Genomic DNA, 22902 nt, shown 5'->3' with positions numbered 1-22902 from the left:
CAATTATAATTTGATGTATTAACATCAATTGAAGAGGCCTCTTTCTATGAAAGACCAACGATGGAAAAACATTGTTGTAGAAGGAAGAGGAGGAGAGGGTGTGAGATGTTGTGTGAGAAATGGTGAAGTTTGGAAGGATATTTATAGGGGGGATGGTTACATAGGTTATAAGTACACTAAATGCAAATAAAAAAACGTGTAAAATCAAGTTTGAATAAGTAGTCATCGTCCAAAAAATGTGTTTTATATGCTCAGACCACCGGCCAAAGCAGCGTGAGTTAAGTCACGCCATCGACCAAAGAAGCATGAGTTAAGTCACGCGGAGGTACTTTCGTCCATCCTGTTACGAGGGAGTTTTTTTTGTTGGGAAGAGCATTTTTCAAATCCCAAGGCTTAGGCCTTAGTTTTTTTAAACTAGTCCAGACCTATTTAAGCAAAGCCTAGCTCAGCCCGGCTCATTCCCACCCCTACTATTGGAACATTATGATTACTTGTGATTCCTAGAATTATGATTATGTGTGATTTTTTAGGATGAAATTATAGCTACTAGAACATTACATAACTATTGGAGTTAATATTGATGATTAATTCTATTTTTTTTTTTTTAAAGAATATTATGTATTGGTCACTTATTTCGGAATCAACTCAGTCTAATCTTGATAGAGTCTTGTCCTTATTTGACCCAGGTTCGATCAGATTTTAGGTAGGATTCAAATCTAAAAATAGTCCACCATAATATTAGGGTTGGATTCTGATCACATAAAATTCGCTTTACTCGTCCTTTGTACACCCTATTTCTGATCCATATTTTTCTAAAGAAACATATTTATAATCCCTAAATATCAATTGCGGTAACTATTTTTGTTGATTAATTAATTTTTAAAATTCCAAATTTTAAATTTTTCCTATATTATTTTTTTTTCTAAATAAACTCAACATCTAAGTTTTACATAACACATTTTTACTTGCAAACTCAAATTTGAGTTTTTAGAAATGAAAATTACTCAAGAAAGCTCAAAATTTGAGTTTGCTGAAAAACTTTTTTTTCTTTTTCCAAAACCAAATATGTTTAGAAAATTTATAATTTTCACTTTTCTGGAATTTTCTTTTTGAAAAATTCATTTTTTTAGTTTTCTGGTAGATAAATGAATTACGTCCTAGTTTTAGTTATTTTTCTTGACAAAAAAAATGAATTACCTCTCCTACCATCAAGTATTTAAAATTTGTTTAGAGTAATAACTCTACCTACCTATCCAAAACTATGAGCTATAATGACCTCTGGAGTACCAAGTTGATTTAAAACTTATTAAGTTCAACCAAATAATTGAGTTTAAGTAGTTAATAAAATCCACTAAAGCACGAAACATTTAGGAGAATTCAAGTTTGATTTGTGTGTAGAACAATTTTTGTTCAGATACTTAACTCACAACCAAATTCCAAAGTACTCTAACCCTTTTTCTTTGGAATCGGAGGGTTAACACGAAAAAAAATTACTAACTCCATCCTTAATGTTATGACCATTTTGAGAAACTTTTGCATCCTATCTTATAAGATCTCTTTAGTATTTGTAGCTACGTAATTAATTTTTACAAATATGTCATATTTATTTTACATCTTTTTCTTCAACCAACAATAAATACTAGAAAATTGTATTTTATACTTCACAAAATGCTAAGAAACATCATAAAATGATAAATTTAACCCCAAATTCCTTCAACAATTAACTACTGTCGATTAAAATTCATCGGCAGTTAACTACCAATGAGTTTATATTGATAATTTTGTGGTGTTTCCTAGCAACCTATGATGTGGGAACAACAATTTTCTAAATATTATATTGAAAGCATAAACTAACCGACTAACTCTAATAAAATTAAAAAAAAATAATAGTAATTACAAACAAATTTAATACTACTATCAACTTTATTAATTCTCTTAATTTAGTCAGAAGGGTCCTATATTTAAGAATGAAGGTAGTACTAACTTTAGAGATTTCTAATATAATACGCAACAAAAAGTGTGCCATGAAAACAATTTATATTTTTTTTTTTTGTCAAAAAAAAAAAATTATTTTTATTTTTTTTACGGAGGTATGCCTCGTATATGTATGTTGGGTTGCGATAGACGGTACATGTGTATTTTTGTAAATTGGACTGTATCATAGTATTTCAACACAAGTTGTAAAATGTAATTAAACTTGAATGATATATATAAACATATTGCAGCTACTCTATAGATGGAGACGAATGCACGTTCGACCGAAATTTATGATCAAATCAAATATGTATTTGTTTGTGTTTTTTAGTTGTTTTTCTAACATTAACGTTATTATTCATAAGCACCAAAGCTCAGCAGCCCCATAGCAACAACAAATTCTATGTTACCTCAATGATTAATCAGAAGGGAAAAAAAATAAACTTATATTGCATCTTATAGTTATGATCACCAACCATATGCAGTTGTTTCTGCACTATCCCTTCTTTGCAAAGAACAATACTTGATTCCTTCTTACTTTGTCCTTTCTATAGAATCCCCCTACGTTATATACATCAAAGAACTAAAAAGACCAGGACCATTTAGACATGGTACCACATCAAATGCACACTTTTCAAAAACCCTTGTATTTGAATTGGGCCAGTTAGGCTTTGTTTCAACTTCATGCTTGACCTCCATAATAAACATCATGAGAAGTTGTGGAGGGTGTGACATTCTGATTCTCATGGCCACAAAGGAGAGAAGATAAGGCAATAACTACAAAGTTATATATATTGGACACCATTTACATCTTTGGCCAAACATCATTTACACATATGAGAATTGTTTTGTTTTATTTAATTTTTAGCTTTGATATATTAATAGTCATGACGTGCTTACAATTGCACCTTACATACATAGATCACATACCGAATAATATTGCAAACTACATTGCATTATTTAAAGGATACTTTTGAGGATGTGCTTGTTACCTACTAAAGAATTTGGTTTGAGAGGGATAACATTCAATTTTTTTTTTAAGAAGCTAAATTAATTCATCTAAATTAATATTGAAGATAATTGAACCTTGGATCTTGTGAAAGAGCACACTGCAAGGTCGCTAACCAATACCACCAGTTCAACCCAAGTGGGTTGAGGGCTAACATACATATTGCAAACAAAAGAATTTAATTAAGGGAAATGCTAACTAGTATTCATGTGACACTATTTAAGAAAAGGACCGCTTTGTTGCAGTCGGCAAAACAACACAGTCATGTTTCGACGACTGTTCGATCTGATTAGAGCTCAATATTTTAAGAATTAAACATTAAATATTAAATATGAATTTATGAATTGACGGATTAAGTTCAGACAGTTAACAATGTCTTAACTGCATGAATATGCGCAAAAAAACAACTCTAATGGATCATATTTCTTAAGAAAATTAATATATATATTTTTTTTTTTATTAAAAAGTGGAATGTTCAATTTTTTTATCGTCAAAAAATTGTTGTTTTTAATTAAAAACATTATATTTTTTATTTTCTTAACTGCTTAGTCTAACGTCAGTGACATAGGCATCATGGCATCACTTGAAACCATGGTGCTAGTGTGCTTGGTCATGTCAACGCCACGTAATTAGTTGTTGTGGTAGTAGCTTTCTTTGGGAATATAAGGTTGAGTTGATGATTAAGGTAGGTGTTAGTTCATTTAATGGCATGAAACCAATTAAACATAAAAGAAGCAGGTAGATTCACAAAATACAACAAACTAGAATCCAACCGGGCATTGAACAAAACCAGAAAACAATTGATCAGCAGTAATGCAATTAAAAAAAGATAGTAGAGAAATAAAGGTTCTGTGTAAGGTTTAAGTTAGAAGTTTTAAATTAGATGGAAAATTGAATGTTGAATAAAGTCAAAGAGAGATGACATATATATTTAATGCCTTAAAATAATTTGTTAAGATGTAGTGTCTAAATTTTTGTGTAATTGTTCTTGACCTAACGCGATTATCCTTTAGGAGTCTTTCATGATTCAACAGTGGTATCAGAGTGGTTGGTCGCTAAAATATCTAGCTCCTTTTGTGGATAGTCTTCCTGACAATGGTGGTCAGACGAGGTGTCTCGTTGATATGGTGGACGCCAACGGCAGTGCAAGTATATGTGAATGAAAAACCTGAGGGGGAGAATAGATTGTGTCAAGTGTGAGTTAGAAATCCTGCATTGGATAAAAACTTAATGTTGAACAACATATAAGTGAGAGGACTTATATAAGTCTACCACAATACACTTAAGTTCATGGTTAAGATATGATATCTAAACTCACTCGTATGGTTGTTCTTGGTCTAATGTGATAATCCATTGAGTTACCCTCATGACCCAACAATAAGAACATCAATAGTTTATGTGGTTGATGTATCAAACATGAGTTGAAAGTCTCGTGTTTGCATGAGAAAGTGAATGTTGCACAATATATAAGTTTGACTAATATACTTAATTTCTTAAGATTGTGAGTAAAAATGTGGTGGTTGTTTTTGGCAAATGAAATGATCCCTCCGACTTCCCTCGAGACTAAACAGTTACAATAGTTATGGCCAAAAACTATGGAACAAATTACGGCACTTTTGTTTGAATCAGATATTGAAACATTTCAACAAGAGCAATGCTATTTATCTAGAGAGATTTTATCAAGAATTGATCAAGAAAATGTCTCAACCAATTAAATTTGTTATTTGTCGGAAATCAAAGAAGGTAAAATGGTATGTAATTAAGAAAAGGTGTTAGTAAATACACTGTTTTGAAATTTTCTTGATACATATTGTCGATGTATCTATCATTTCCCTTTCAACAATAGAACTAAGGAGTGAATTAATAAGAGAGGGATATTTTTCATAATTTTCGTATTTCTAAGCACTGAAGTTTAAATTTTCAAACGTTTAAGCACATAATGGTGATGATTTATGTATACAAAATAGAGTAAATCCTGCAAAGAAAAAGGGAAGGGCAAGAAGAAAGAGGAGTATCCAAATATTGAAAAAGAGCATGAAACATAACAGGCATATGGACCAGATTGATTTTATTGTTTTAAGCATATTCAAGTTAATGATGCCGGTTTTCTAGTTTTGTACTCCCTCCTTAGCACTTTTTTGGAAACTTAACTTCTCTCACTTTTAACTAATCATCAATGGTTGAAGCCTTGAAGGTATGATGTGACTAACTGGCTATGCATGTGACATGCTTCCTTCATCTACATTTAGGATTAAATGATCATAAGTCACGTAAGAAAAAATAGAGAGAGAGCAACAAATGGACAAATCCTCCTCTTCCAATATGTAATCCATGATTAGTTAAGCATACACCACAAAGAGGCTGGAGTTATCCGATAGCATTATCACTTTCAACACCCCAATCTATATTCCCAATTCCAATTTACTAAGAATCAAGACCGATGCATGTTGAAATTTGGGACCAAACTCATCCTTACAAAACTGGCTTGTAAGGTGAGGATTGTTTCCTCTTTATAAATTCTTCTCAAGAGTCTTATCTATTCAATGTGGGACATGAATTTTTTTTCCAATAATGCATACTTTAAGAGATGTGTTATTTGAACAACCATTTGAGTGACAACCATTAATTTACAAAAGAAAGTAAATAGTGACACGGAAAACAAAGTAATAGAGAGAAAGTAAAAAATTAATGTGAGTATGAGAGATAAAATTGTCACAAAATAATTGTCAAAATATCATTTCTTCATACTTAACTTAACTGCTTTTCCAAAAATAATAATAATAATAATTTGCTTATATGTCAATTGAAGACAAAATCATTATCCATGCACAACTTCAATACTTCTCTGTCTATACTTATTAGGAAAAGCACACAATTAACAAAAATTGACCCTTCGGTCCACATGCCATCCACTTTTTATGAAGTTCTGATACATTAAAATAGCATGTATCTATGTTGGATGCTAATATGATACCATACTTCTATGATAAACTTAGATATGTGTCTTAAAAATATCAATATCATAATAATATATATATATATATATATATATATATATATATATATATATTTTAATTTAAAAATATTTAACTGGATATAATGATATATGTCACGAATAAGTTGCGCTACTACAAAATTGGGTCCAAATACATAAACTTTTTTTGACTCATTTTTACATATATTTTGTAAAGGACGAAGTATTATTTTTTAAAATTGTTATCATTATAGTTATATATTAACGAAGAACAATTATAGTTCAAACTTTAGATCTTGAATTGGTTTTACCATTCATAAAAGATGAACGATACAATTTGTTGCTCATTTATCTTCTATTTTTTATAAATTAATTAATATCAAATTAACGGTAAAAAATAGATTGAACAAAAGAAAATGATTGTATTCGCGTATCCGTATCTATCATACCGTACTACATATCCGAACTTCATAACATTTTCTTTACTTTTTGTTTTCTATAAACTCTTCATGTTACTCTCATTGGAAGCAAGTAGTACAATGGAAGGGAAGCAAACATCAGTTGAGAAGGTTTGGAAAGACATCATATTTGAAGAAATAGAAGTTGAAGAAGAGGAGGAAGGTGGTGTTGAAGATGATGAGAAGAAGAAAGGTGTTTGTGTGAGTGGGAGAAAAGAGCCAAGTAGAGGTGGAAGATTTTCTTCACCTATTTGTCAAGTAGAAAGTTGTGGAGCTGATTTAACTTTTTCAAAGAGATATCATCGTCGCCATAAGGTTTGTGAGGTTCATTCCAAAGCATCTGTTGTGGTGGTTGCAGGGATGAGGCAAAGGTTTTGCCAACAATGTAGCAGGTGTGATCAATCTCCATCCTCCACTATCATCTGAACTTTTTTTTGTTGGTTTGAATAGGTTTTTCCGTAAGCACTTTTCACTAGTAGTATAGTGTAGATGGTAAACTTGATTTTTCAATTATTCCCATTGTTTTAAAGTTTAAATTGGAGTCTTGTCACCACGGACGGATCCAAGAATTTTGAATATTGGGACACCATTTATACAGGGGCGTTTCCAAAAATTCAGAGGCCCCATTATAATCCTGACAATTTAAATTTAAAAAGTATGAAAAAAATTCAACACCACTTAGAGTGACAAACATCTATGTTCTAGTTAAATATATAAGCAATGGTTCAAACAAAACTTTTACCCATAGGCAAATAGACATTTACCAACGAAAAATGTATAATTGAGAATAAAATAGTAGAATTTTAGACTTTTAGCTACAGAAAAATGACATTTAGTGACGAATGTTGTCCGCAGACATAAATTTTATTTTTTTTCCATTTTTTCCAAACTTTGAGGCCCTTTAAGTTTAAGGCCTTGATGCACTTGCACAGGACCAGCCCTGCAGCTATATAAATTAGCATGCGTGTGTGCTTTGTGCTTTGTAGACTCTTGTGTTTTGTTTTGTTTTTATTTTTTTAATAAATAAATCACCATAAAAAAAAAAATCAGTTTTGTCCATAAACTACTTTATTATATTAGGTGGTCCTTAAATTCTATGAAACTCGTCAATTTAACTACTGAAGTACATGAAAATTCACCACTTTAGTCTTTAACATTTTAATAGCATGGATTGATTTGATAAATATTATATACTCTAGAGACAATTTATTATACTTATATAGTTTAAGGACTAAATTAAAAAAAAAAAGTGATAGTTTAGAGTTTAAATAGGCATTTTTTATATTGGGAAGCAACTTATAGAGTTTATCTTGTGTAATTGGTTGAATCAACAAAGAAAGGTTGTCCGAAGGGTGTCAGGGCAGGGCCTTCATTTTCATGGTATAAAAACATGTATATTATACTAAAAAAAGATAAATGATATTTGAACATCCATTTTGTGACAACTTTCTCTCTCATACTCACATCATATTCTCATTTTCTCTCTCTCTATTGCTTTGGTTTTTGTGCCAAGACTCACATTTCTTACTATATTTTGGTTGTCCCACAAGTTGTCCTACAAAATGGTTGTTCAAATAACACTCCTCCTAAAAAAATCATGAAAACTTTGTGTGCCTTCACACCAATGAAAAGTCAAATGAAGTTGGTTAGGATAGTCAAAAATCTGTTTTATTAGTTGGAGAAGTTAGTGATGTCACTATGGGTTGTTTCATAGAGTTTCACTTTAACTTAAGTCAACAATTACAAAGTTAAGAATTGAGTTAGGTTCAACCAATATTTTAACATGATATCAAGGTTTATCTAAGATTTGTTGGACCATTTATTATCGGTTTGAACCGGTTGGATTATAAGTGGGAAGAGTTCTCACATTAGATATATTAAGGTCCGAATATATGTTTATAAGTGGTGATAATTTTCACTTTACAAGTTGATTTTGTAACGATAAACCAACTAAAATTCTAAGTTTTAGAGATCTCTATAACGTTATGAATTCAGATACTCTAAATGAGTTAAGTGTTTGTCTTTTTTTTTTATATAGATTTTGTTAACACGTCTTTAAACAAATTAAAATACGTTTTTTAAAACATTTAATTTTTACATTTTGAGAGAAAAGAAATTCTCACTCATAGTAAGGATTATTAGTTTTGAAACTCGACACAATACTATTTTAAAGTAAACCTAAACACTTTAAATGTTGAATATGCATATACAAAAATCACATATTAAGAAATTCGTCACATTATTGCTTTGATCTTTTCACTATATTAGGCACCCAAAACAAAGAAATGTTTCCATGCATTCACCTTATTAGAAACTTTTGATTATTGTGTCAGGTTCCATGAGCTTGCAGAGTTTGATGAATCAAAACGAAGCTGCCGAAGACGCTTAGCGCGACACAATGAACGGCGTCGTAAAAGCACTGCTGGAACTTGCACTGAAGGAAGCAGTACTGGCCAAAAAAACAATGATGGTGATTGGAGACAAATTCATATGAACATAACAAGTAGTTCTGGTCATGATTTTCTGAATTTCAGATGAAAATTCATATTTTTTTCAGCACGCTTACTCCCTTCTGTCATTGGTTCCTTACATGCCAAGGAAAATAATAAAGACCTTTTCTATTTTACCAGAATATAAGGATGAGGAAAATAATAAACCAGATGAGGAAAGAAAAATTTTCAATATATCTAAGGTGGCATATATCATATTATAGCATCCTCAAATGTTGTATATAATGTGTATATACCTCAAATGTCCTATTTGGTACTCTATGACCATAATAAATTGCATTACTTCTTTTACAAATATGTAGACATGGGAATAGGATTCTCCATATTTAATTTTGGGGTTAATTTTGTCATTACCACCTACAATATTGATCCCTCCAATCTCTTTTTTTAGCATGTTTGCACTAAATACATGATCTTCAATCACATGAGATTGCATGGAATCGGGCGTGGTTTTGTTCGGGATGAAAACTAAACTGAGTTGAACTGAGCTGTTTGGTAAATTTAAAATAATTGAATTGTTTGCATTTCAAATAGGATCAAACTTTTTCAAAGTGAACCAAACTGTTCTGAACCGATCGAATTGTTATTATTTTTACCGTTGAAAATATATTAAAAAAAAACAAACGAAATCGAATTTTAGTTACCAAACTGTTTCGTATCGAATCGAATTATTTTAAACTGAACCGAACTGTTACGGTTCAGTTTCAGAACTATTAATAATGGTTCAATATTTTGTTCGGTTCGATTTTTTTATTTTTTTTGCCCACCTCTAAAATTCTGGTCCATAGTCATGACGAGGCTCTTATTGCTTGAATATATCATGTTGTTCTTAAATTTTGTCTATAATATTATAAATATATTTTAAAATATAGACTCAACCTCCAAAGTCATCCCTTTATAAATCCCACCAAATAGACCCTTAAAATTTTGTATTGGATTTGATGATTGTACGATGGTTCTCGATTCTCAAATTTAACCACAAAATTGAAGAGAGAAATTTTGATTTGTTTTAAGAAAGACATATTACGAAATCAATAGCAGAACAATTTTAGTTGTTTATTTGTACTTTTTATCTTCATATTTTATCTAATTTGTGGTTTTGATCCCTTAGTTTTTTTAATCTTTTAAACAAAAATAAGTCCAAACAAACTAAAATTATGTGATATAGATTGGTTTGATTCCTAGTGGGGTTAGACTGGGATACTGGAGTGTGTTCCTTTCAAGGTTTTAAATTCAATTCTTTTAGTGTCAATTTCAATGAATCAGTCTATACAAAACTTTGCTCTGAGGTTAAATGGGATCCTGCAAGTGAACGGTGAGATTGGACTCCTTTAGTTGATCTTTGGACCAAATACTCTGAGTTTTCAAAAATAAAATAGAAGAAAGAAAACAAAGATGATTCGCCTAAAAAAAAAATGATTACTTGATAAAAGCCTCAAAGATAAGTTCCTAAGAGAATTTTTAATCTTAATCAAATTTCTTAGGTGACCTATCTTTAGTAATTGAAAATCTTGATTGATTTCAGGCCTCAGTTATTTTTTTAATATTTACTTCTTTGTTCGAGTTTGAACTCAGGACCTCAAACTTCTTTTCACTTAACTCAAACCACTTGAGTTACTCAATCTCCTATTTCAAGCATCAATTACTATTGGCAGTCTAAAGAAGCAAGAATTTATAAACTCTACAGATTCAAATATTGAATTAACATAATTTTGGGTGACAAAGGTATAATAACATTTTATTCTTTTATAAATGCCAAGTTCTATGGCCTGTTAAGGTATACGACTCTTTGACATAATTTGTAGATGTTTGGGCAATGTGCTAGGGAGAATAGGCGTTGGCTTAAGAAATAAACTGGTAGAAAAGAAGTGAGAAGAATCATTGTAAGAGCAGAACCACTATTATGGAATCTGAATCATATTGGACAAACAAAGAAAACCATTTGCATATAATAGTCAAGTGATTTGTTCTGCAATATATTTTATACTCTCGGTCTAGTACTAGGACAAAGTCAGAAAAATATATAGGCTTAATAGCAGTTTTCGCCCCCTAACTTTCACGGAGTTTCGATTTTAGCCCCCTGAAAAAAAAAAACTTACAAAACCGCCCCCTAAGTTTTGCAACAGTAGCAGTTTTGGCCCCCATGACCAACACTTAGGGCGTCACGTCAGCGTAGACCGAGTCAAAATTGGCCTTGGGAGCCAAAACTGCCACAAATGAAAAACTTAGGGGGCGATTTTGTAGTTTTTTTCTTAGGGGCTAAAACTGCTATTAAGCCTATATTAGTGGCAAATATGGGGGTGCACAAAGTTGTTCCCACCTATTGGATAGTCTACTTGATTTTGTTGACTTGTTGGGCTTGACTCTTTTAAGGCCCCACCATTACGCCCCGAAACACTAGTAAAATCCAAAATTGCAAACTTAAAATTAAAATAATACACAACTAGCATAATTAAAAATAATAAAAATTAACATATAAAATAAAATGGAAGAATCTATTGTAATTGAGTTTTTCTACTGATTATTTTGCATCATACATGACACAACTACTTTTTAATTTATATAAGCAAATAAAACATAAATTATAAAATATTTAATTTGTAAATGATTACTTTTTTTAAGGAATTTGTAAATGATTACTATTTTATTGTTTTTTAAAATATAAATATAAATATGAAATTTTAGATATACACATTTTAGTTTTCAAAACTTTAAAAGAAACTTAAGGAAAAACTTTAAAAGAAACTTAAGGAAAAAAGTTTAATTAAAAAGATGAAATTGTAAATATCTATTATTCTTAATGTTGATCGGATAAAATTGATTTTTTTTTTTTTTGTAGAAAGATGAAATTGATTATTATTAATTAATTAAAAAGTTTAAGGAAAAGAAATATTCTTTCACTGAATAACTAATTAAATAAAGGCTTAAATTCACTTTTAATCCCTTTCTTTTCAAAAAAAATTGAAGTTTGGTTTTCCTATTTTAAAAACCATATTGTTAGTCTGACGATTTAACTTTTTTTGAAATTTCGCTCCCTCACTCATTTTCGGGTAATTTTTGTACGATGTTTCATATTCATTTATGATGCCTCAATATTTATTAGACATATTTTTGTTGACTGGGATATTCAGTATAACTTAATAAACGTTATCACATCGTAAATGAATAAGCAACATCATAAAAAAAGTGACCTAAAAATAAAATGAGGGACCTAAATTTATAAAAGTTAAACTGGGGGACAAAAATCCGATTTTTAGAATAGGAGACCAAAACTTCATTCTTTTTTTTTAAATATAAGGATAAAAAATGCATATAAGGATAAAAAATGCATTTAAGCATTCTGCATCTGTGCTGGGCATTTGGATCTAATATCTATTGCACAAGAGTAGATTAAACCTACTCTTCTCTGTGTAAGCATGTTTATTGTTGATATGCTTATCTTGCTACAAAATTATCACCTTCCTTTCAATTTTCAAGATGTTATTAAGGACACCTCCTAGCTTGTTTTGGAATTTTTTCTTGATAACAAGAAACTTTGGTATAGTTCTCCATATAGATCACTCATATGGACCAAACTTTTATAGCAAAGTATCTGCAAATGGTCTTCCAAAGATCATTGATATTTTGACCAAAGTTCCTAATATACACACAAAGTTAAAATGTAGTTTACACCTTTTCTCACATTGTCTTCAAATAAAGCATTTCTTCACTTGGTTTGTATGAAGGACTCAGCAAAATAATACCATCTTATGGCTATTAAGCTTAATAAATTATTACATAAGGTATATGTTACACTTGGATGTTTATTGATCAAAGTAATGAGTCTTGTGAATTGTGATCACTGAAGTTTCACAACAATGACAGAGATATCGTCGCTGCTTTTCCTGTTAACTGCTTCTTCAGTGAGGCGCTTTGCTGACGACCGAGCATCCTTTATATCTTTGATACAATCAACTGCTTCTTGATTTGACATTACCTGGAATGATATATGTATTAACAGATTTAAACCCTAGTTAAATATGCATGCATACATGGTCCAACACTAATCCTTATTTCCTTAGTATTAAAAATATATATATCCATAAGGTATTTGCATTATGCTTCATTTATCAAAAACTGACCTTCCACAATCCATCACTGGCTAATATAACAAATTCTGCATCTTCACTTATCTTCTCTACTGTCACATATGGCTCTGAACTCAAGTGTTTCTTCAAGCTTTTGTCACCAAATGCCCTCGACACTGCCAACCGTCCATCAACTCGTGGAACGTCCCCTGAGTAGATACAAAAAAGATGTATCGTCAGTACTGGATTAAAGTCTATAATGTTCTATCGAACTTTTTTACTAAGCAATTCATCTATATCAGAAATGCATTGAAAATCATAAGCTCTCTGAGCGAAAAATGTGCCAGATTCTAATAAGATCAAGAAAAATTATAACCATTATAATGTGTATCATACCTGGAAATCTTGATACAAAACCACCTCTATTTTTTATATCCTCGTGTTCTGTGGTTGGTTCATGATCCACTGACAGTTGTTTGGCCACACCTTTCTTTGATAAGACAGCCCGAGAATCCCCGATATTGGCTACCACTAACTTCTGACCATCAATCAATATTGCGGTAACTGCTGTGGAACCCCCTCTTCCCAATTCACCTGACTTCTCTAAAATACTAGAATCGGTTATACTATACGCTTCCTTGACAGCATTTACAGGTTCTGTCCAGAAGTCAGGCTACATGGGAAAAAATGGATGATTGGACATCATATTCATGTGACTTGAACTAACATTATGAATTGTTCAAGTTGATTTTTTTAGGATCTGCAAGCAGATCTGTCTGAAAACTCGAGTACAGTTCATGAATCATAGAAAGCAGAAAACAAGTTAAGAAGTAACCAGAAAAGGGAAGTTACCTCTTTTAAGATATTATCAAACAAATGAGACTGCAAGTAGTTAGGTACATTGTGACCAGCATGGCCATCAAATATTGCAAACAAGCCTAATTCATGGTTATCAATTTGCTTAAATCTAGCAACAAGATAATCCTCCATTTCATGATATGATCTTCCCTTTACCAAGTGAAATCCGTGAGTTATGTGTTTCGACATCTTGCTCTTTCCTTTCCCTGAATCAGGGTCTGATAAACCAAATCCAACTTTTTCCTGCAACCAACATACTAATGTATCAAATTACTGTCACAAAAATGATTAGAATACTAAGCAAGGGAAAATTGACAGAAAGTATAGACAAATGTCTTGACAGAAAGATTTGCATACTTTTATTAGCTAATGGAGGTCATAATGATAACCATATTCTCCACAGAAATATGCACTTTATATAACCAAATTGAATTAACTCAATCTTTGCATGACTGGTAACTTCTAATAGTGAATTCTTCAATGAAGTTGAAATAAAGAAAAACATTCCATCAAATTGGTATTTCTTATATCACTAACTGTTTCCGGTATCTACAATAGGAAATCTTATGCATCCAAACAACATATGGAGGTATAACCTATCATTATAAATTTGACATTGTCGTTACTCTTTCGCAATGGTTCACATAGTCAAGAAAGTGCGTTTCAAACCAGTGATTGACCTTCCCACAGCCTCATCTCTATGAAGAAAGAGGTGCATTGAATCAATTAATTCTGATATTGTTGGTCAGTGGCCACAAACACTTTCTCACCCTCATCACCAAATTAACAATAACTTTAGCAAATAGCTTTTCCAATAGTCCATCTTTCCTAGAAGAGAGTAGGTGAGCACTATTATCTTTTACAATTTAGCAAAATTCTTGATGGTGTATAGTTTGACTATACACACCCTAGGTCATGAAAGAATGAGACAAATTAACAAGTTAACCATCATTGTTTTGTAATTTTGTCATACCACAGAAGTCTACCATCCAAATTGGTGATGATACAAGTTAACAAGAGACGGTAAACCACAAAAACATAATAATAAGTTCATGTTTGGTATCATGGTGAGTTTGACAGCAAAATCACTATATATGTCTCACCGTGATTTCGATAAACTCACCATGATACCAAACATGTACTATAGTACTCCCTTTAGTCACATTTATAAGTAAAAACCAACTTTTTAGATTTCATTGAATAACTAATGTATTTGGCCTATATATAGACCGGATACAATAGATGTGACTAGAGGGAGTAAACCGTAAGCCGTGGTAAAGAAAGTGACAGCTGGTCAGTTCTAGGATAAGCCTTCACTTTGAATATAATTAAGCATAGTATAATTTCCTGACCCAGAAACAAAGATACACAAACACAATTTAATTGATATATTTCCCTACAGATCAGGGCTATTTGAAAGGTTCTATCTTTAGTCAAATACAAGTCAAACTGAATTAAGCAAACCAAATGAAAATTAAAGGGGTTCATTAATTAAGCATATTAAAAAAGCTCATTGAATCAAAATAATGAAAATTGGCAGCAAAAAAATAAAAGTAACATCTCAGCATATATTTTTTTTTTTCATCAAGTAAAGTGTGTATGGTCTAATATTGGAATTTATTCAACTTAACAAAAAAGTATAATGAAATGAAGGATCTATATGAAAATATACCTTCATCTTATGAAGAATATCTCTAGCAGCCATGAGTGAATGAGTGGTTTGGTTTGGTTTGAGGAGGAAATTAAGAAAGGTAGTTGACTTGACTTGAGAGTGATGAATGATGAATGATGAAGATGATGGTGGACAATAATTATTTATGGTACGTAGATTATCTTTGCCAGCTTGAAAAGACATATCTACCGTGTTTCTTTCTTTTTTATGTCAACTTACTATAACGTTTTCATGTTTACTTTTACACCACTTTCACGCGTTACCTACTACTAAAGACATGTTTGGTTTTCCGGTTATTTGGTCAAAATCACTGTGAATTCTGTTAAAATAGTCTCCAAAACCAAAACTATAACTTTGAAAAATGGTCTAGGTACACTCATAATGGTACGAATAGTCACGTAATTCTCTTAGCATGTTGCGAATCGTGAATTGGTACTATACTTTTGCGAATTGGTTGGCACAAATTACAAATTCCCTGTGATTCATGGAAACTAACGAACTGGATGAACCGAGACAAGTGAGTGAAAATCGAATAAAGATGAAGAAGAGGTTGAGTAGGAGCTAAAAGAAAAAAGAAAAACATGTGGTGTATCAAATAAATTTTCTAGAAAACCTCTTTGAAACTTGAGAAAGAGAACGTCTTTCGCAAATTTTGAAAAGTGGACACTAGTTTGTTGCAGCGGGCTACTATACTTCTTCTACTTTTTTACAATATTAAGATAGCTTGCAATACTTAATTAGGTAGTACCAGTACTACGAATCAGTGCATACCAAAGCTCTATACCCTTACTGAATTCTTATTTCAAGTACAGCGTACCAACGTGAATTATCATTTATGTGACTATAGATGTGATATTTTTTTAATGCAAAATTGAAAATGATATTGCATCTTCAATGACATCACAACTACGTTGACATCCAATCAAATCATCAATCCTTTATAGCACCTCCAAGAGTATTATTGATACTAAAAAGAGAAGAAAAAACAAGGGCATGAACAAAACCCACAAATCAAAGTTAATGAAAACGATAATTAGGCAACAATAAATTTGATTCTTTGGATGCCAAAAAGTAACCATGCAGCTTAAATGGACATCCATGTTTCCTCGATCTCGTGTCTTCTTGTTTCAATTTTTTATTGGTTCCTCTTAGACACCACCCCTTTCACAACCCAATATAAAATATTGTTTTCTTTGATCGGAACCATGATCTGATTTCTCTATAACCACATTAAATTTTATTTTTGCTAATTCACAATGAACCCAATTAATTAAATCATCATGGAAACTATATTTCTTATCTATGAAGAAAAAATTCCCACAATCAACTACATGTACCTCATATTAACAATATTTGATTTCGAATCAAAGAGAGGTCCAACCATAACTACAAATAATAACAAGATAAAATTAAAGCAAAAAATTAAAACACAAACAACTAAACATTACATAAAATAAAATAAAAAAACACACACATACATCGAAAGATAAGGTTCCAATACCTTTCAGTACATTTTAAAAAATAAAGGCAAAATGAAAATGTGGATGGTTCAAAAGATGCATTACATTTTCTTATACCAAGTTAGTGTAGATAGAGATTATAAATGAAAGGATAGCCATATGAGGCACACATTTTTTGAAAAAAGAAAAAAAAAATTGAACTTTTGCAAGGTTTTGAAGGTGGAGTGTGGAAGAAGAAAAGTATAACAAAAGTTGTTTTCTAAGAACCTAGCAAAAATTACATTCCGAAAGTTAAGGAGAGGAAGTTATTTTTTCTAGATGATCAACAAAATATCCTCTCATACATATAAAAAGGGACACTTTTAGTATTTTTAGGGGACCCTGTGAGTAAAATGGGGGCCTAAACAACAAATTTCAGACACAATTAGCTGAATTTGGCCCATTCGTCATGCCACAAAATCCCAAACCACGTAATATGGATTTTTTCAAGAATTTTGATGGGTATACTTGACAATTAAAAATACACCCTCACATTTTTAGTTTTGTCTTTCATACTTCTCACTTTTCCTTTTTTAGTTACTTCCTAATTTTAATTTTGACATTCATTACCGTTAATATGACCATTCATGCACCTTAAATAGTTGTTAATAAATGCAATATGTTTTAAACTTGGACAGTAAATAACTAGTAATCATGGATGAGATGATAAAGAATCTCTTTCAACTTAACCAGAAGTCATGAATTCGAATAAAGCACTGAAAATGCAGGAATAATAAATCTCTTTAGGAAGAACTTTAACCATTACGGTTCTATCCGGCTCAAGATATTAGTCTCGCAGTTGCGTGTTTTAGCATGCATACTTTTACTTTGGCAATTTTCATCACATGTATTTATGTTGATCGCAATTTTCCATTTTAGTGATCTTGGATGAGATAATAAAGAATCTCTTCCAACTTAACCAGAAGTCATGAATTGGAATCAAGCACCGAAAATACAACAATAACAAATCTCTTTAGGAAGAATTTTCATCAAAATTATGTTTCCAAATTCCAAGTTCTTCTTGTACTATGTTTGGACCCCCAAAAAAAGTTCTGGTTGTACCATTGGCATTATTTCCTTTTACAAAAGAAAGGTACAAGATATCTCTGATCCCACAATTGCTTGGTCTTACTGAGGGAAGGCTGCAGTACTATTTATCCTTGCTACTGCATGCTTGGTCTTCTCTCTTCCTACTTTATTATTTTGTCCCTCTTTCTACCTTTTTTTACTTTGTTTATATATACCCATGGTGGGTATATTTGGGACTCTGTCCTTTACTATAATAAAAAAAAGCAAGTTGATTAAGATCATTGTTTGATTCGATGTACTTGGAATAAAAAAAGATTAATCAAACAAACAATTAATTAACAACTTGCATGAAGATTTTTAAATGTGTCTTGCATTTATGAAAAATTATCATTCAATATACTTTTACTAAATTGACGCATTCATCCAAATTATACATCTACCTCCTAAACATGGAAAAATACCCAAGTTTATAGTAGTTAATTAATGTGTAGAAGACCATTCATTTCTCATGACCAATTCTCAAAAGCCTTGAGAATTTTAAACCCACGAATTGGTGAATACATGCATGTTACTTTTAGAATGATTAGGTGAGAAAGATACACCACCTCTTATGATGTTACTCACTTGTTGCATGGAAATAACCGTGTCTTCAAATCTAATAAGATTCCTAAACTTCCAAATTATGTAAAGAATGTTGGTGTAAAAGAAGAAAAGATTGATCTAATTCTAGTTACAAATAGTGAGAATCTATTAATGAAGCTCAAATTTGGTTGCAACTATAGAACATTTGTAAACCAATACTATAAAGCACCTACAAAATCACACCGAAGGAAAATAAGGTTAGAAGACTTAGGTTGCTTGTCACACAAGCAATAACATGAGACCATAATCAATTCTCTCTTTAAATTATTATCAATAGCCATTACATTATCATTTTTTTTTCCATAAAATCAATAACTTGGTAGGAGAGATGCAATGCGACAAAATGGATTTGACCCTTGATTTAGTGGATTGAGTTGGGCAGTTTGCTTAGTTTTATTAGTGTATCAAAATCAGATAAATTAATTTATTTCTTTTCAAAAAATGATTATTATTTTTTAACTTAAGAAATGCCATATTACCCTACTGAGTTATATTGCAGTTTTGATGACTAAAAATTCATTGAAAATAGTGACTTTACTTATTAAAGTGTCATAGCATGAGAGTTTAATTTCCCAACAAAGAGTTAAGACATTGAAAGAGATTCAGAGTTCCATCTACTGCAAATAAAGTCTCACTAATGTTAGTCTATGAAAAAACTTAAAAAGAAAAACATGTCGAATTAATGTGAATGAACCGTCAACTTGATCTCTAAACTATCACGAATGTGAATGACGACTCCAGTATTATCTTGATGATTTATAAAATTAATACATGCAAAATATAACTTGTTAAAACTTGCATTGTAGGCTGAACCATAGAAGAACAAACACACACAATGATGACCCAATAAAAATGCTATAGAAAGTAAAACATCATGTAAACTTTATGTCTAATTGAAGTAAAAGAAAGAAACAAATGATCATTAATAAAGTCTCATTAAGAGGAATACAGAAGAAAACACAAAGATACAATAGTGAAAAAAACAAACACATGAAAAAGGAACATAGCTAGCTTTTCTTCCTAGATACAAATTCTAATTTTTCTTCCAAACATTTACTCCATAAAGGTCTCCATAACATCTGAGTACATACCTCCTCCTTCTGAATTCCTATACTCCACACCTTGTTGTTGTTGATGATGATCCATTGAAGTAGATGAAGATGATGAAGCCACTCTTGTAGGTAAAGTGAAGCTTCTCTTAAACTTGTCCATTTTTCTTCCACCTTCATGGTGACTATCCAAGCTCAAAAACTCATTTGGGTTCGAACCATCTGAATTAGGATTTTGATTAAGAGTGTGATGATGTTGATTATGATCATGATCACCTTGTTTTCCTCCTAAGCTATCCGGATTAAACAAAAGTTTAGCATCATCAGCTCTTCCAGTTAAAGCATTAAAGAAAGACAAACCATTTGGCCATTTAATATCACTTTCATGATGTTCTCCCATCATGTCTTCAATTCTTGGAGTTTCATGTGATGATGCATGAGGCATGAGAAACATGTGTGTTTCATCTTTGGTTTGTGGAAAACCAAGCCTAGCTGCATGTTGTTGAAAATTGGGTGAGGATAGCATTGAGGAAGGAGAAGATAGTGGTCTCTGACCCCAGTTGAAGAGTGGTGGAGGTGGCCTAATTGGAATGGTGGAAGATGGTTTTGAAGGAAGTGAAGTTGATGAGGATGTGTTCCTTGTTGAAGAGAAGAGTTGTGAGAGGTAGAAACCAGATTGGTAACCTAATGATTCAAATGTGTGTCTCATTCTTAGGACAAAATGAAGATCTTCAGGAATCTGAAAAATAGAATCAAAAAATATCAAACATTAATTGTTTCATCTTTTATGAGATTCTTTGACCTAATGAATAGTGAAACCAATACAAATTGCATCAAGATTCCTTGCAGCGCAGTCAACACATCAGTGAGTGTCAGATCAAGATTAAACGGTTTGGATTTTAAGTTCAGATTTTGGATATTCGTTAAAATTTGTATAGATTGTGAAGTGTCTAATCTGAATCCAACCGTCACGGGTACTTTGACTGCGTGAAGGCCGGGACATCCCAACTTTAGCAAATCCATTTTCATTTAAAAATTACATATAAGGAGATTAAAAGGGCGGACTAGTAAACGAGACTTGCGCGAGATAGGGTTAAGAGTAGATGTACACAGGAGCCGGATTTTGAAATATGAGAAAACTACAAATGAGTGAAAAGAAGGAGAAAAAATATGATAGAAATGTACTTACAATCTTGCATGAACCAAGTTGAAGAAGACCATGTCCAGCTTGAATTACAGCTATGGTCTGCTCATGGAAACAAATAAAATGAGTTGAAAAATCTTAAGAAATCAATTAATCCTTGTGAGACCAATAATAATAGCAAAAAAATAAAAAAATAAAACCAAAGCTTGTAATAATGATTCTGTTTTCTGACCTGAATGCCTGATTCAAACTGGTCAGTCCATTCAGGAGGAAGCTGCAATTAATACCAAAAGAGGATGAAATCAATCATCATCATAATAATCAATAGAAAAACAAAACAAAAAAACAATTTAATACTTGATTGGAATGTAATAATAATGTAAAGTCTCCATCTATATATGTTGAGTCGGTCAGAATCAGAATCAGAATCAGAATCACAGTGAGTCGTCGTAATTTAGATAAAAATTAAACTTTCAAACTTCAATAAATGAACGGTAACACCGTGATTTTGCAAAACTCGCGGTGATTCTTATCAAGTACTTAGACATAGACAAGTGAAAGATGAGAGAGAAGTAGAAGTGTGATTGGATGTAGAAGAGAGTTGAAAAAAGCATACAGCATCAAATGAACTCTGCCAGTAGTTAGAGATATTGGGTTCACATTCTGTTGGTTCTTTAAAGACCCACTTGTGACACTTATCAGATGCAACTTTCCCCATCAACCTGTTCCAAAACAAAATACACCCAATCATAACATAGTACAAAGAACAAGAGTTTGTGTTTGAGGTTGTGTTTGTGCTTGTTGTTGTGTATACAGTTAAGATTTAAACAGTAACTCTCTTCACATGCTATTGGAGACAACAAGAATCAGATAGATAGAAAGAGAAGGAGAGAGAATAAAAGCACAACATAGTAACAAAACAAACAAACAAACAAACAAACAAACACCTACCCAGTACCCACCCTTCTCCATAATTATACAGCTGAATGGACATTTTGCTGAAAGCTTTTCTCACAGGATCTTCTCCATCAATTTCTTCAACACCACTTCTTCCTCGGCAAAATCCATCTTCCCACATCAACATCCTTAACAAAAACAAAAAATGCATGTTAAGTATTAAATCATCATCAAAAATTACTATAAACTAAAACCAATACAACAACCCATTATCATAAAATACTCATATACATCAAATTAACATCATTTATGCACAAAAATACAAAAACATAGATACTACTCCGGTCTTAAATATAAGAAACAGAGTCAAACTTAAAGTTGATGTATTCGGTCGTTTTTGTTTTACTTTTTTTTTTTTTTTTGCTTATATTTGAGAAGGAGGGAGTAATACACAAACACTTACAAGCTGCCGTTATCATCACCAACCTTGCAGCCATTACCACCTCTAACTCTTCTGCAAGAAATGGACAAGACCCGGTTGAAAAAACAGACACATAAACACAAAGATAAGAAAATATATAGAAACATGTAGAGAGAGAGAGAGAGAGAGAGGTATACGGGCGAGGACGAATAGTCCAGAAGACAGAGTAAGTCCAGTCTGAGTTAAGACAGACGGTTCTGAGGGCCTCATGAAGGGCCATCATCCCAACAGCTTCTTTGCTCCTATCTGATGTTGCTCCTGAGCCCACCATCTCTTTCTTTCTGCTATTTCTCTTTCTCTAATTTCTTTCTCACTACACTATATACCTTTTTTTTTTCCACTCTTCTTTCTTTCTTTCTTCTACAGTGTGTATGTGTATCTATCTATCTATCTTTGTCTCAACTCTTTTTATTTACGCTCTTTTTTATATTTGTCTTTTTTTTTCTCTTTTTCTATCTTAGCTACTCTAAAATGCTTAACCACCACATAGTAGACCAGTTCTTCATCCTTCTCAAAGTTGCTAATTTATTTGTTTATTTATTTATTTAGTAGAGGTGACGATACTCACTCTAAGAGCATCCAAAAAAAATTTAATCAAGTAGCTTAACGATTAGAGCTCACATATTTTAAATATTAAGA

The 22902-nt window shown here is 31.7% G+C and overlaps 3 protein-coding genes across 4 annotated transcripts; 1 reads left to right on the top strand and 2 right to left on the bottom strand.

The window, feature by feature from the left end:
• Window positions 1-6218: 6218 nt before the first annotated feature.
• LOC25487309 (squamosa promoter-binding-like protein 3) lies at window positions 6219-9166 on the top strand. The gene is made up of 2 exons (XM_013609208.3): window positions 6219-6807; window positions 8749-9166. Exons 1-2 carry the CDS (start codon window positions 6374-6376, stop codon window positions 8951-8953), a joined length of 639 nt encoding a protein of 212 aa, XP_013464662.2. The 5' UTR covers window positions 6219-6373; the 3' UTR covers window positions 8954-9166.
• A 3312-nt stretch (window positions 9167-12478) lies between these two features.
• Window positions 12479-15693, bottom strand: LOC25487308 (probable protein phosphatase 2C 39). The gene is made up of 5 exons (XM_013609204.3): window positions 15523-15693; window positions 13845-14093; window positions 13389-13665; window positions 13047-13201; window positions 12479-12901 (listed from the first exon to the last, which is right to left on the bottom strand). Exons 1-5 carry the CDS (start codon window positions 15553-15555, stop codon window positions 12764-12766), a joined length of 852 nt encoding a protein of 283 aa, XP_013464658.2. The 5' UTR covers window positions 15556-15693; the 3' UTR covers window positions 12479-12763.
• A 3892-nt stretch (window positions 15694-19585) lies between these two features.
• LOC25487307 (protein RICE SALT SENSITIVE 3) lies at window positions 19586-22648 on the bottom strand. 2 transcript variants are annotated; one of them, XM_013609201.3, is made up of 7 exons: window positions 22401-22648; window positions 22246-22296; window positions 21848-21970; window positions 21502-21607; window positions 21118-21159; window positions 20931-20987; window positions 19586-20480 (listed from the first exon to the last, which is right to left on the bottom strand). In XM_013609201.3, exons 1-7 carry the CDS (start codon window positions 22532-22534, stop codon window positions 19746-19748), a joined length of 1248 nt encoding a protein of 415 aa, XP_013464655.1. In that variant the 5' UTR covers window positions 22535-22648; the 3' UTR covers window positions 19586-19745. The 2 variants fall into 2 exon arrangements, with proteins under 2 accessions (XP_013464655.1, XP_024632270.1); XM_024776502.2 differs by lacking the exons at window positions 22246-22296; window positions 22401-22648 and having other exon boundaries at window positions 21837-21973.
• Between the last annotated feature and the right edge of the window lie 254 nt (window positions 22649-22902).

This window comes from Medicago truncatula, chromosome 2, assembly GCF_003473485.1.
Source record: "Medicago truncatula cultivar Jemalong A17 chromosome 2, MtrunA17r5.0-ANR, whole genome shotgun sequence".
NCBI classification, from domain to species: Eukaryota; Viridiplantae; Streptophyta; class Magnoliopsida; order Fabales; family Fabaceae; genus Medicago; species Medicago truncatula.
Note: the sequence above shows the minus strand (reverse complement) of the source record. Positions and strands in the feature narration are given on the sequence as shown.

Coding starts and splice junctions, on each gene's coding strand:
- LOC25487307 (XM_013609201.3), bottom strand. CDS start 22,534: ATGGTGGGCTCAGGAGCAACATCAGATAGGAGCAAAGAAGCTGTTGGG. Junction 21,608..21,847: donor CTGTATAATTATGGAGAAGG/GTGGGTACTGGG, acceptor GTTTTGGAACAG/GTTGATGGGGAAAGTTGCAT. Junction 21,160..21,501: donor GGCAGAGTTCATTTGATGCT/GTATGCTTTTTT, acceptor TATTAATTGCAG/CTTCCTCCTGAATGGACTGA.
- LOC25487309 (XM_013609208.3), top strand. CDS start 6,374: ATGATTGTATTCGCGTATCCGTATCTATCATACCGTACTACATATCCG. Junction 6,808..8,748: donor TTTTGCCAACAATGTAGCAG/GTGTGATCAATC, acceptor TTATTGTGTCAG/GTTCCATGAGCTTGCAGAGT.
- LOC25487308 (XM_013609204.3), bottom strand. CDS start 15,555: ATGGCTGCTAGAGATATTCTTCATAAGATGAAG. Junction 13,666..13,844: donor TTGATAATATCTTAAAAGAG/GTAACTTCCCTT, acceptor TTTCCCATGTAG/CCTGACTTCTGGACAGAACC. Junction 13,202..13,388: donor TTTTGTATCAAGATTTCCAG/GTATGATACACA, acceptor GTATCTACTCAG/GGGACGTTCCACGAGTTGAT.